Source organism: Leuciscus leuciscus, assembly GCF_965113295.1.
Source record: "Leuciscus leuciscus genome assembly, chromosome: 14".
Lineage (NCBI taxonomy): Eukaryota > Metazoa > Chordata > Actinopteri > Cypriniformes > Leuciscidae > Leuciscus > Leuciscus leuciscus.
Window position 1 is genome coordinate 26,992,481 of NC_138738.1, and position 14,055 is coordinate 27,006,535.

At 41.7% G+C, this 14,055-nt stretch overlaps 1 protein-coding gene across 2 annotated transcripts in view; it reads right to left on the reverse strand.

Annotated features, from left to right (window-relative positions):
- Nucleotides 1–14,055, reverse strand: part of lhfpl4a (LHFPL tetraspan subfamily member 4a) — a 58,021-nt gene that overhangs the window by 27,150 nt on the left and 16,816 nt on the right. For both annotated transcript variants that reach the window (XM_082190036.1, XM_082190035.1), the window contains exon 2: nt 3,979–4,215. In XM_082190036.1, coding sequence (XP_082046162.1) covers nt 3,979–4,215 — 237 coding nt within the window. The remainder of the gene's footprint in view (nt 1–3,978; nt 4,216–14,055) is intronic.

A 14,055-nucleotide genomic window follows, 5' to 3' on the forward strand; every position in this document is an offset into this window, starting at 1 on the left:
GTTATGTTTCTTGAAAATGTAAAAATGTAGAAAGTTTTCTGTGATGGGTAGGTTTAGGGGTAGGAAATAGAATTATACAGTTCTCTATCGATGCAGTTCACTTGTATTGCGTCACTAGCTGCATTGGGGAAAACTCATTTTTCTCCGATTACTGAAGCCTTATAGCCTGGCAAGCCAGACCCACATCAAGATGTTGGGTCTGGGAACTCACCATTGCCAGGGCTCAATCCGAGGGGCAGGATAAACGGTTGTCTTTCAAATTCCCTCTGCACGCAATAGGGTAGCGCTACAACCAACCAGAGCATTTTCCCACCAGCGGAGCTAGTTGATAGATTAAACTTTTGCCTTATCTGGTCGGCAAAACTACGAACACATCTTCCTTTTTTAAGAATGACTTCAGTGCCGTTCTTTGTTCTTTTCTCAAAGAAAAGCTTAACTCCAAGTCCTCAAGAGTCGCGGCCAAAGCTGATTCGAAAGACCACTGTTCGCCAGCAGCAGTAGCCATTCTTTGTTTTCAAGTAGCAGGGAACCGTCGCAACTCTGTCATCATTATGTTAAGCCCGCCCGCTGACTCTATACACAATGTGATTGGCCTGACTAGAGTTTGGTTTTTCCAGCTTGAAAGCCAACGAAGAGTTGCTAGACCACCCTGGCTGCAAAATAAAATTTGCTGCCGCTAGGGTGCATCTAGATTTCTAGGCTAGAAGCCTTATAGAATCACAAAGTGAAATTGCATGAGCCAATGGTTATGCTGCGGAGTTGCACAAACCAATGGCTACACAGCAGAGCTGCATGAACCTACGATCGAGGGATCGAGGGATCTAAAGCCTGCCAAAATGGGCGGGGCTACCCGTCAAGCAGGCATTCCACCGTAAGAACTCAGATTAATTCTCCTTCAGCGACGAAGATCTTCTCCTCGCTGGACTCCGAGACAAGACAGAAAAAGCCTTCTCGTCATCGAACAAGCCTCGCAGTGGATCAGGCTGACTTAGCAGTGCCCTGCAAGCAAGCTGACGGTCTACCAGCAAGCTACTGAGCGGTGCTCTGCGAGCAAGCTGATTGACAGTACTCTGCACGCAAGCTGATTCAGCGTCTCCCCTGTGGCTATCTGGCGATTACTATAAGAGCGTATTTCTGTGCATTTCCACTGACGGTGGCTTAGAATGACGCTCCTCCCCTGCTACTATCAGGTGAGTCTAACAGAGCTTATTTCTCTTAAAGAGCATCTTTTCGCCCTTCGTTTGTTTCAAAATGCTGCACCTCTGAGCACTCACTATGACTCTCACTATGAGCGCGTGAGTCTCGCCTCGCTGCATTCACAGACCGCTTTCTCTAAAGCGTGAGATGAGTGAGATGGAGAAACAATGAAGTCGCAGGGCTGAGGGAAAGGGACTAAGTGAGCTCATGCCGGCCCATATCCCGCTTGTCAAAAAGGATGGCAGCCGCAGGCCCATCCCTCGATCTCGGCTGTTCAAGATGTTAACATTTGAAAACAAATCCTCTTGTGTGTCCAGGGGATTTTTTTTCTTTTCTTTCAGTGGATCTGATAGATGCCTACTTTAATATCCAGATAGCCTCCCACATCACAGACCGTTCTTGAGATTCGTGTTCGAGGGTGTGGTTTACCAGTATACCATCCTTCCATTCGGACTGTCTCACGCACTTGCTCTCCCCTCTGAGACAGAAGGAAGTGCGTATCCTGAATTACCTCGACAACTGGCTCGTATTGACCCAGTCGGAGGCCGAGCTAGACACTCACATATTTGAAATGGGACTCAGGATCAACATTGCCAAGAGCTCATTGTTTTCCAGCCAGCAAATCTTGAATCTGGGAGCAGTTCTGGTTTCGGCCCAAACGCAGGCCACGCTCACACCAGTGCGTGCTTTGACGATTGGTCAGGGTCTCAACCCCCCCTCAGAACATTTTAAAGAATGCTGGGCCTTTTGGACGTTTTGGACGCCTTCGTATCAGGGTGTACCACGGCTGCATTATGGCTCTGGACCCTTGGAAGGATCCTTGTCGGTTCCAATCTGGCGTGAACCTGGGGTCAGTCTCCAGAAGGAAGGTGGTATCGACAGATGCCTCCAACAATGGTTGGGGAGCTCTGTGCGAGGGCAGGCAACTTCTGGCTCCTGGTCGAGCACGGAAAAATGGCTGCACATCAACTGCCTGAAAATGCAGGCAGTCTTTCTGGCCCTCAGAACCTTCCTGACAGACCTGAAAGGATACCACGTCTTAGTCCGCTCAGACAAAATAGCATTGGTGTCCTACATAAACCACCATGTTGTCACCTTTGGTTTTTGGCTTGCTTAGTTGAGGACACTTATTCAACAATATTATTGATCTGCCTGCATTGACACCATTATATGAGAACTGAACTGAGCTGGACAATGACATCACTGTTTTATCACTTAATGAATAATGAATACGATTTAATGAAGGGTTTATGTTTAGGGGTCAAGTACAGTAGAGTGGATTAAAGGCAGAGAAAACACATGGAAGGTGGGGGAAGGTTTGGCAACCTCCCACAAAGTTTTTTTTGTTGATTTCTTTTACATATGGCCCAGAAATCACAGATGTTGTGCACACACACTCTCTTCTTATTTCTATCGCCGTTGCATGTACCCTCTTTCCAAATTAGTTAGCAGAAAGCAAGGGTGATAGAGGACATGCGTGTGCCATGATAGCTGTGGATAGCTAAGTTGCTGGGGAGAGAAAAGGAGATCCTCCCATCTTTCTGGAATCTGACATGTAACCATGACAACTTCCCTAGCTGATTTGGAATATGTTAAAGGTGGGATCAGTAGTTTTTGAAATATGCTGTTTGGATGTTAGTCAGTCCGACACCAACAACAAACGTGTCAGCCAATCAGCATTAGGGGGCGTATGACGGTGGAGGAGAGAGAACGAGCAAGAGGGAGATTTGAACTGAAGAAAGACTGCAGAAATAGAGATGTCTCATTGTCTCAGACACAATACAAAAGAGAAAAGCTCAGAAGAAATTACTGGAAAATAAAGGGTTATGTCTGGGCAAGAGCTTTAGGACCCGTGTTAATATTAGAAACGCTGTCCAGCGCTGGAGAGAGCTAAGTGGGAAGGCCAGAAAACAGACGAGGATGTTGCTTTGATTCGGGTCCACACGTGAGTAACACTGGGTTTGAGTGTCATTGTGTGTCTGGAGCTGCTGTGCTGTTGGCAACTAACAACCAACTCTTGTTTGTAATTACTATTGTGTAGTGTATGTACATTTTTCTTGCTTCCTTGTCATTCGTTCATCATCTGCGCTTTATTTATCGTGAAGCATTATTCTGTTGCACTTCTAAACAGACATCCACTCTTGGATTGCGTGAGTCCAGTTAGTGAAAGCTTGCCCAGTGACAAGCTGTTGTACCTATAAATAGAACTTTTGCACTTTTTTGTGCACATTTTGCACATGCATCACTTCTGTGCTGATGATAACACTCTCTTCTTCAATTAATGTTTGAGTTTTGCGGTTGCTCCATAAGTCTCATCCATTATTGCTCACTTACATGTGGATCTAGGGCTACCAATCTTCCATACTTACATATCCCCATTTGGAAGGAGTACAGCTTAAATATGTGACATGAACAAGCAGATGGTTTATCATTTGAGAGTTGCATCTGAAATTCTTCTTAAACCAGAACCTGAATTGATTTAAGACTGGATTGCAAAGCACTTGGTCTGTTCATGATTGAATAGTTATGATGGCCAAGTGTAAATATCCCCAGGCACTCAAGCTTACTTACACATCATATCAGTTACCAAAGAGGAGAAAAAAAAACAAAAAAAAAACAAAACAAGATGACAAAAACAACATATCACAAAAATCCACAGCAACACTGCAACTGTTTTGTCATATCAAACAATAACCACTTTATTTATTGGCTATGAATGATGTTATCTGCTTACTTTATAAGGTTGCATGCATAAACAGTGATCTGTAGGGCACCCCTCACCTTTATTTTCAGCCTTGATTTCTTCATGCATAAAGTCGTTCTGGCGGTTTCCGAGGACAAAAGCAAGAAAGGACAGGATGAGAGCATCTAGGATGCCGATGATGGCCAGTATGTAAGCCCAGCGAACTGAACAGTTTCCCAGTGTGTACTTTCCTGTTTCCTCTCCGCACATATCCCGGATGACCTCTGCATCCCAGCCATCTGGGAAAATCAAACAGCCCAGCACCAGGCACACAGCTGCCAAGAGAGAAAGGTTGAGAGACTGAGACAAAGGATGATTTAACAAAAAAACATTAACAAAAAAGAATATTCATTAAAAAAAAAAGAAGTAGATGTGTGATTTATACGTACACTAATCACACATCAATTAAGGCAAATTAAAAGTTTTGTCATAGAATTCAATAACAGCTTGAAAAAATAATTGGTCACCATTTATTTTACAGTGTTTCTGTGTATCTACACAGCTGTAAAATAACTGTAATATTGCACTAGTACATTTCATTCTTAATTCCTAATTCTTAATATTACAATATATTACACATTCTTAATTTGTAATTATTTTGCGCAACTGCTTGTAGTTAATTTAATTAATAATAAATAATGAGGGTGTGGGGGTGGTAGGGAAACCATCAAGTGCTTTTGCACTAGGGCCCATATAATAATACTACAACAGTGTTATTAATGTTGCTTTAATGCACCTCAATACACTAGTTTTCAAAGTCCCAGGTTGTTCCTAAAATATGGGGTTGTATAGGTGTAGAGCAGGTGTCCAGCAAATGATACTTATTATATTATTTTAGTTAACTGCATATAATTACATCTGTAATTAATTTATGTGATTACATCTATAGTTACACGGTTGACCCTTCCCTTCCAACCCACCCTTAAACCTATACCCATACCACCAAGCCTGTCCCTAATCTTACCCATATCCATCTCAATAGCAGCACAAGTGTTTTACAATTCAACATGAACACATTAAGTACACTGGATTTCTTTTTTTAATGTAAGTGCATAATAGTTAAAGACACCTAATATAAATTGTGACAACTATATAAACGGACATATAGACCTCTTCGATAAATTGTGTTTTAACATGTCTGAGAGATTTACAATATCAATAATGTTGGCTACGCACTTAACTGGCTGAATGCCAATCTATTGTGAAGACTATAGTGTGCATTTCAAGTCCCCTCAGTTTTATTTATAAATAAACAAATAGAACCTCCACCTTGCTGCTGCCTTACATTTTAAACTGTTCACCTCAGCCTTCCTAATCAATAGTTTCTGTTTCCAACAAATTTTTCAATAACTCCAGCATTTACATAATTTGCTAAAAGCATTTAAGTTAGTTCCATGACAAAGAACTCTTTATCTATTCCACAAATATTCTCTATTCTCTTTATCTATTCCACAACCCTCAGTCAACTTCATTACTCTAATCACTATGAGTCTCTTTCTTTTACACTTTCTCCTATCCATTATCCCATCCCACTCATAAGACCTCCAGGACTGTGCTAAAAATAAGTAGGCAGAAGAAAGACCAAAATCAGTAATCTTGTGTCTAATGTCTAATTGTAATATGGATAAATCTTTATAAATACTTATTTTCCTTGCCCACACAAACCTCATAAGCCTTTTACATAACCTGGGCACATCTGCATTCAGGGTAGGGAGAGATCTACTGTGACTGTGATTCCAATTCCAGCCCTGTCGAATGTCCACGCCATAGTGACACAGCTCTACTGACTCATTTAATGTCAGGCAGGAGTGGCATATCCTCTGGTTTACTGCGTTGGTAGGGGAGACCGGGGACAGTTGCAACACTTTTTGCATTTCTCTCAATTACTCAGAGACTATTTGGACTAGACCAACCAAATTTGTATATATTAAACTTGCATCTGTCTGCTAATTACCCATACCATTTAAAGATGATTATATATGACATATCGTTCACAGTATTTATTTGAATGGAAGAAGTCAGATGTTGCAACTGACCCCGACCCAGGGGACAGTTGCAACACAACCCAGGGACGGTTGCAACATGTTAAAAATACCTTACATTTCATTAATTGACTTAAGCTTTTTGTCTCAATGAGCAAAGAATTCTGAAAATATTAACTTTTTTAGGCCTACTATAATATTATAGTATTATTTATTTCAATAATATTATTGTAGCCTATTATTTATTTATTTAGTCATATTTATCAAATAACAGTTATTGAGTTTTGTTTGTTCATGTGTAGAACATAGACCTACATAGATTCAGTGTGCAGGTGTTACAGATGCTATTCAATCTCTCCATATTTCAGTGTCAGACAGGAAGAATTTAACAATTTGCAATGCAACAAACTTTTATTAAACATGCAATTTATAACATGTTGCAACCGTCCCCAACCCTATCAGCCATGACAGAACATCATATGCCTGCTAGACACACTGACTTTGACACATGCTAACCATGTCACTTAGAAGTCAACAAAACAATAATTCAAACGAAGTAAGTTTTGATTAATTCATACAAAATTTCAGGACAGTATGAAAAAATATATCTCATGAAAAAATTTACTTTCATACCTCCAAAACAAGTTTTGTTCAATAAATGCATCAGCAGGTGTTGAATATGTCTAATGTCTTCTTGGTGGGTGGAGGGTCTAACTGTGCATGTGCAGTACATTCTAGCTTGTTTCTGATTGGAGAAAAATGACATGTTGCAACCATCCCCTGTTGCAACTGTCCCCGGTCTCCCCTACTATGGGGGTTGGCACTTTACAGACAAAACTAGCATGACAGTGCGAATCATCAACCAACTGACATGTCTTCTGCCCCAACTAATGAGTGACCTAGAGAGGAGAATAGTCCGGTCCCAGTCTGAGATTCTGATTGTAGTGTCTTTGGCCCAATGTTGTTCATCATATCCTCATGATTTGTTGGTGTTTTGGTAGTATGTTGAGTGATATGATAGTATAGATATGTCTGGGAGAAGTTGTGCACGCAGTCCACTTTTGAGGGATTGGTTGTACCTTTTAACACCCCATTCGCCTGGAGGTGTTAGAATACAGTGCTAATGTCAGCGCCAGTTTGCCCGATGTTGACTCGCCGTCGGGGCTGTCGGGGAGAGTGGGAACTCTGATCGGATGTTCAGTTTAGTGAATGAGTCAATGCACGAGAATGAAAGCGAAAGTGATGAAAGACAGCAAGTAAGTTAAGACGGCACAGACCTCTGCTGATCTAATGTTATGTTATCCTACCCAAGCATTCCAAAACGCGAATATATTCATAATAACATGAGCCGCTTAAAATTAATAGTTATCAACATAACTGATATTAAAAATTGTAAGCAAGCGCTGCTTAGAATATAGACTATTGATACCTGCTGAAACAGACAGTTAATTCCTTGCACACAGGCGTTTTGCAATTTACAAAATTACAAAAAGGTAATTTTACAAAATTATAGCACATGCTAGTTTGCAGTCGGCTGTAGTCTGTTTGGTGAGTTCAAGCACAGCTTTTTGGTCCACATGCAGCCAATACGAGGCGACAACACCGTCAGTTTTCGTCGCTGCTAGTTCTTTGAAGTTGGCTTGGTGTGTCCCAGGCTTAAGGCCTGAGCAGGATTGGAGCATGACAACAGGTCCACAAATACTGTGTCCTTGATAGTTGCAAACTACAACTGAAATTATTGATGCAGTCTGTCCGCCTAGTCCTAGAGGCGTAGAGATTATGGCCAATGCCTGTGGTTCACACCAATGAGGTGCGGACTAGGTGGTCCATCTTGTAGTGGAAGCAAGGCTATACAGGAAAATATGGCAGCATTCCCAAAGCCTCTCTTTCTGCAAATGACTACCTTTGCTCTGATGGATGAGTGTGTTGTGACGAGTGCTTCTCCATGACATTATGCACTTCAAAATGGATCTGTGGTGGCAGAAAAATATGGTAAGAAACTAATTTAAAACTCCACCATGCCTAAGAAAGACGAAAGCTACAAATACAAAAGAGGGTAAATTTAGAACAGCCTCTATGTTGGTGTTATTAGGCAGGAGGCCTCAAATGCAGAGACTATTAAACAAAACAACAAAAGTAAATCCAGGCAACAAACAGGAGAAATCAAAACATGAGATAAACAGAACTAAACAGAGTGCACATAACATGCACATAGGACAACATCAGACTGGGGTATTATGCTACTAAAAACTCATCTCTTTCGCCAACATTTGACTCAGTAATACTAACACTTACTATTCTATATCTATTATATAAAAAAAAAAATCTGTGTGGTGCACTGGTCTAGCTGAGATTGGTCACGACATTTGCATATTGTTGCCCTAATGTTGATTTGACTGCTTCTATTGCTCTCTTCATTTGTAAGTCGCTTTGGATAAAAGCATCTGCTAAATTATTAAATGTAAATGTAATGTAATGTATTTAAACATAAGGGGCCCTATTTTAACGATCTGAAACGCAAGTATCAAGCGCGAAACGCAAGTAACTTTGTGGGCAGGTCTTGGGCGCTGTTGCTATTATACCAGCGGGATAAATGACTCTTGCGCCCGACACAAATCTAAAATGGGTTGGTCTGAAGTACCTTCATTATTCATAGGTGTGGTTTGGGTGTAACGTGAAATAAACCAATCAGAGCGACATCTCACATTCCCTTTAAGAGCAGGTGCACTTGTTCCATGGCGGTTTGCTATTATAACGGCGGATTTGCCAGGCGCACGCCAGGAGCGGTTCACAGCCGAGACCGACTTTCTCGTCAGGGCCGTAAAACACAGAGAAGTGACATTGGGGATGGAGAAACCCACCCAAACTAGCTTCGGTTAAACAGGCGTATAATAATTTGGGTAAATGTGTAAGCTATATTTATGCCTATTTTTCACATCTTCATGGGCACAACAATGATTTCCCTCGTGTGTTAATATTTTTCCTTGTAATAATGTATGATTTGCAAAAATGAAAACTGCTGCTTCTGTGTAGATGAGAGAATCAAAGTGTATGCACGTTGTGCCACGCTACATTGATTATGGCCAAGCATGCACCCTTAAAATAGCATAAGAATAACATGCGCAACACGCCTCCTCTTTTTGCTGGACCGCCCCCGGGAGCGCAAGTTCATTCCCAAGTTTACCAATGTGCGTCTGTGGAGGGCAAAGTCTGCTGTGCGCGGTTGCAAAATAGGAATGATACATGCGTCAGTGTACAAAGTCAATTGCGCTGGGTGCAAGATAGGGCCCAAGGGGTGATTGACAAACAAGACACACCTGGGAACAAGCAGGAACTGATCAACAAGAAAAACTACAAATAGACTTCAAAAATGGTGCAAAACAGGAAATAACATAAAAGTCCACACAAGACCAGGGTAACACAAGACAGGAATCATGACAGTTGGACTGTTGAGGAGTACTTCCAAAGGTTGCCACCCTGAAGCCTACAAACTCAATGGTAGTAACCACAAACATATACAGTGTTAGTGTTCAAACTCACATTGTTATGACCCTTTTAAATCTTTATTAGATATTCAAAGGTTTAAAATTTGCTGAATGCCGACAGTATATGAAAAATGCATTATGGCATTGCATTTGCCCTTTAATTTTTTGTCAGAAACTGTTAACAAAGACAGTAAACTAATGAAGACGGAAAGATGAATGGTAAAGACCTTGACACACCAAGCCATAGGCACTGAGCATCTGTCAACCTAGTTTTTTTCGCGTGTTGCAAAACATTGGTACTAGTCAGAGTCAGACCCGTGTTGGCAGCTTTGCAGGCTATTGAGCAGGTTGCATGTTGTGAGAGAGATCACTATAGCTTATACCGAAGCACAAGATGAAAAATGGAATTGACGAATGCAGGCGAATTCAAGCGCACACACACACACACACACACACACACACACACACACACACACACACACACACACACACACACACACACACACACACACACACACACACACACACACACACACACACACACACACACACACACACACACACACACACACACACACACACACAAGGCTCTTCTTACTTATTTTTCTCAAGCTATATTCTGAATACTTATGTGGTAAGCAGGATTAGTTGGCCGAAGACTGCAGACTTTGCAGCGTGTTAAAGCACAACATTTTTTTTGTGTACAAGCTTTGTCCGGATATCATCAGAGGGGATTTTGGACAAAATGTGACATTACAACAGGACAAGAAGACAAGAAGTCTTATTCCATTCATGCTGCCATTTTGCCATGCAGAGATGGTATGTATCAATTATAGAAGACACAGAAGAAAGTGAAGCATCTAGTATCAGTGCTGCTGAGGAAACTAATCATCAGTGATAAGGGGAAAACACTGTTGATCTAGAATGAAAGGGGTGGCAAAGAAGGCATTTTATATGCATTGTAACAGTGCACATTGTATACACAGTGAAAATAGCATGTTTTTGACAAATTTCATAACTGTCAGCAAGTTGACTATCTATAGAGCGCGGTGAATGTTTATATGGTTGTCAACGAATGGGACGCTACATTTTATTAAAAATTAAATATCTTCAATACATTTTGGCTTCAATAAGATTTCTGGTGTCCTCCATGATCCCTATTTTTTCCAACAACAAAGCACCTGAATGCGACAAGCTTGTAATCACGACTTGTGGAAAGTAGACATTTTTTGATAGCATGTGAAGGCATTATTAATTTAGTTGGCTTCTGGCCAGGGCTCTGAACTGGTTCAAGGAACGGAAAAAAAACCCCGGAAACAAACTACATTTTATCAGGAACATAAACAAAATCAAGTTTAATAGTTTTGAACAGAAACTCTTATTTGAAATTACCATTATAATAACGTTAGTTTATCGTTCTGTTTAATTGGATATTTAAATTTGGCAGTCAACCATTCATGAATTTAAATAGTACGGCCTATGCAAATATGATGTTGATGACTCCAACATGAGCGAAATGCCCACGGTCAGTTGTCAAGTCATCAAAGGTAAGTCGCAATGGCAATGCGTTGGCATTAGCTTTTGGATCTCAGGAGTTTTTCCGAGGATATGTCACCATCATAAATATGACATCATATTGCCCAGAAAATCCAAACGGCTTGATTATTGAGAATGTTTAGGCTTTTTGAGGATAAAAAAGTGAATGTTTTTTTTCCATTATATGTTGGTTGTGTCCACACTGCAAAGACAGATTTATATGCAAACACCATATAAAAGTGAATTTTGCATCCGATGACCCCTTTAAAGCATTACATTTAAGTGAAAATAAATGGCAGGTAATATCCATCGTGGTTTTGAAACCAGCAAAAATGTTCTACAGTTAGTGTAGAACTGCTACTATTCAGGATATAAAAAAAAAAACCTATTAAAATCTTATCACATTTTCAAAATGTGAGAGACCATAAACATGACGATAAAAAATCATAGATTTAACAGTTTTGTTCCAATATGACCAAGAAGGCACACCACACACTAACAGATTCCATTCACTATCAATGTCAACCAGTCCCGACTGTGAACATGGGAAATCTTGCAAAATCTCTTTTGTGGTCAAACATGACTTTTGAGTAAACAAACATGGCGGATGACAGGCAAGAAGAAATTTGTTAATTGTGTTTGGACGGCTTTTTACAGAAAACTTGCGGGAAAAAAGAAAAAAGGTTTGGATGAAGTCATTATTATTCTTCCGTCTTCCATCAGCACGCTTTCTGATTGGGTATTGTTTCGTTCCACGTGACAATCTACAGAGTGCATGCGCATTTGTCCTTGTGGTCCCCTCACACAACAGGATTTCTGATCATAAATATTCAACATGTTGGATATTTACGATTTGAGATCTGTGCGGCCCCAATGTTCTTCAAAACAAATTCAATCTCTCTTAACACACCTCACACCACAGGAAAATCTGATAAAATAATCTGTAGAACCATCAAGATAATCAGGACTTTACCTAGAATTGTCGGTAGGGGAGAATTGGGCCCAAAATCTGCCAGATTATCTTGTAGAGTATGAGCTATTTATAAAGAATCTAAAAGCAACTTTCAGCAAAGACTCCCTGCGTCTCAATGTCCATACTACTATTTCCGGTGGATGTTTCTGTGTGTTTCTGTGCTCACTATAACAGTTAATATAGCCCACCACCCATTGCGCTTTGGAGGAGGATCCAGTTCAGAAATATAAACACAAGTAAAAAGTGTTCAGAAACAAAACATGGCGGATGTGCGCGACCGATGGTTAAATAGAGAGATTTAGATAAAGGGGTTTGAGTGACTAATAATCAACATTTAAGCTGATTAAAAATATGGCTATTATGTAATGCTATTCGTGTTATATTTCATCTGCAACAGCAACGTGAACTTTTAAAAAGATCCGTTTGACAATTAACTTTTAAATGTATCGTTATGCATGACTATGAGGAGAGTCTCCACATGAAAGACCCGTGACTGGCAGATCAAAGTCCTACTGCATTTCTCTCTGATACAGTAGGAAATTAAATTAAACGTGGAGGATTTTATCTTTGACAAGATGATTGACAAGTCAGTTTACATGACAGGATGCGTGGGCGTGTAACTAAGCGACAGAGAGCAAACGTTAAAGATGGTATTTTATGATAGAGATGATAGTATGTCCCAAAGTTTGTCTATTCTTCTGCTACACACTCAAAAGTATGTACTTTTTCTTCACAAAAAGAGTACATACTTTTAGGCCGTAGTATAAGTAGGCGAATTGAGATGTAGCATAGGACTGACTCATATGTGATAACTGAGGTGGCACAACTAAAGACTACAATGATGTCAACCCCAAAATGGTCGCCATCAACCTCTGAATCAGCCAACAGAATGAATACATGATCTTGCTGAGTAATGTGTAGACCAAGTCCACCTCCAAACCGGAAAAGAGATCCTTAGTCCGTGGATGAGTTTACTCTTCCCCAGTTGACCTGAAGACCCAACTGGCTATGTAGCACTCGAAGGGAGGGACTTGTACTAAGACTTCGACCCCTCAACGCAAGAGCACAGGCATGGCCTGTGTTGCGGAAGGGTAGCGATCTGAAGTACGCATCCTACAGGTCGAACGCTGCAGACCAATCTTGGGGACGGAGCATTGGGAATGCGTTTCTGTGTTTGTAACTTGAACGGAAGCTTGAAAAAGGGCCCGAATCAAGAGACACAGATCCAAAATGGTCGTAACTCACCATTGCTTCAGTACAATGAAGTACGGGCATCTTTCAGAAGCCAGTCTTCATACCGGCTGGAGGGACGGCTCAATCGCATCCTTCGCCAGTAGGAATGCGATGACAGCGCGCACGACAGACGCACATTCGGAAACACTGAAGTGTAACGAATAGCGCTGCGCATGGGCACCGGACGAACTGAATCGTCTAGCCGAGTCTGCTGGCACGGAGGAACCGGATGGATCGGTCGGGAGCACCATCTAGTATTACAACGGGCCGATGCAGGGGACCAAGGGTACCACAGACATACTCAGAGTGAGGCAGCGAGGTAGAGAACAGGGACCCAGCTCGGAAGGCCTGAAGGCGGCCTGAAGCGGGGTCTGAGTGTGTAGTGCAACTCTTACCTGTCTCTACATGACAGCAGAGAGTGTGTGAGAAGGCGTGACCGGGTCCTCGAACCGCACCCAACTGCCAGCTGGCGATACAAGAGGTAGCTGAGGGGTGCAAGGCTTAACAGGGTCACACACCATCAGTCTGGCCCTCTTGGGACCCAGGAACAGAGGAAATTGCTCTTTCTTTGAATATGTAGGTACCACTGGCTCTGCTTTTATGGGAGCCAGCGGTGGAACAGACACATACACAAACAAAGACATGCCCTTCACCGGGGGGAGGGAGTGGATCGGTGACCATCTCCAAGAGCTCTCTCCTCCATCCCTGAGTGGCCTGCTCAGGAGAGCTTGCACTTACACTTACCACCTGGCTTGGCAGCGTCTGGAACGGGCTGGGCGCCCTGTCTGCGGCCGGGTCCACGCTGAGGCTTGGGTGGAGGCTGCTGCGATGGCTCAGCAGGAGCAGAGGCGGAGGCAGACGGAGGCAAATCATAAATGACAATCCCAATGTATCTTTTTCTTTATC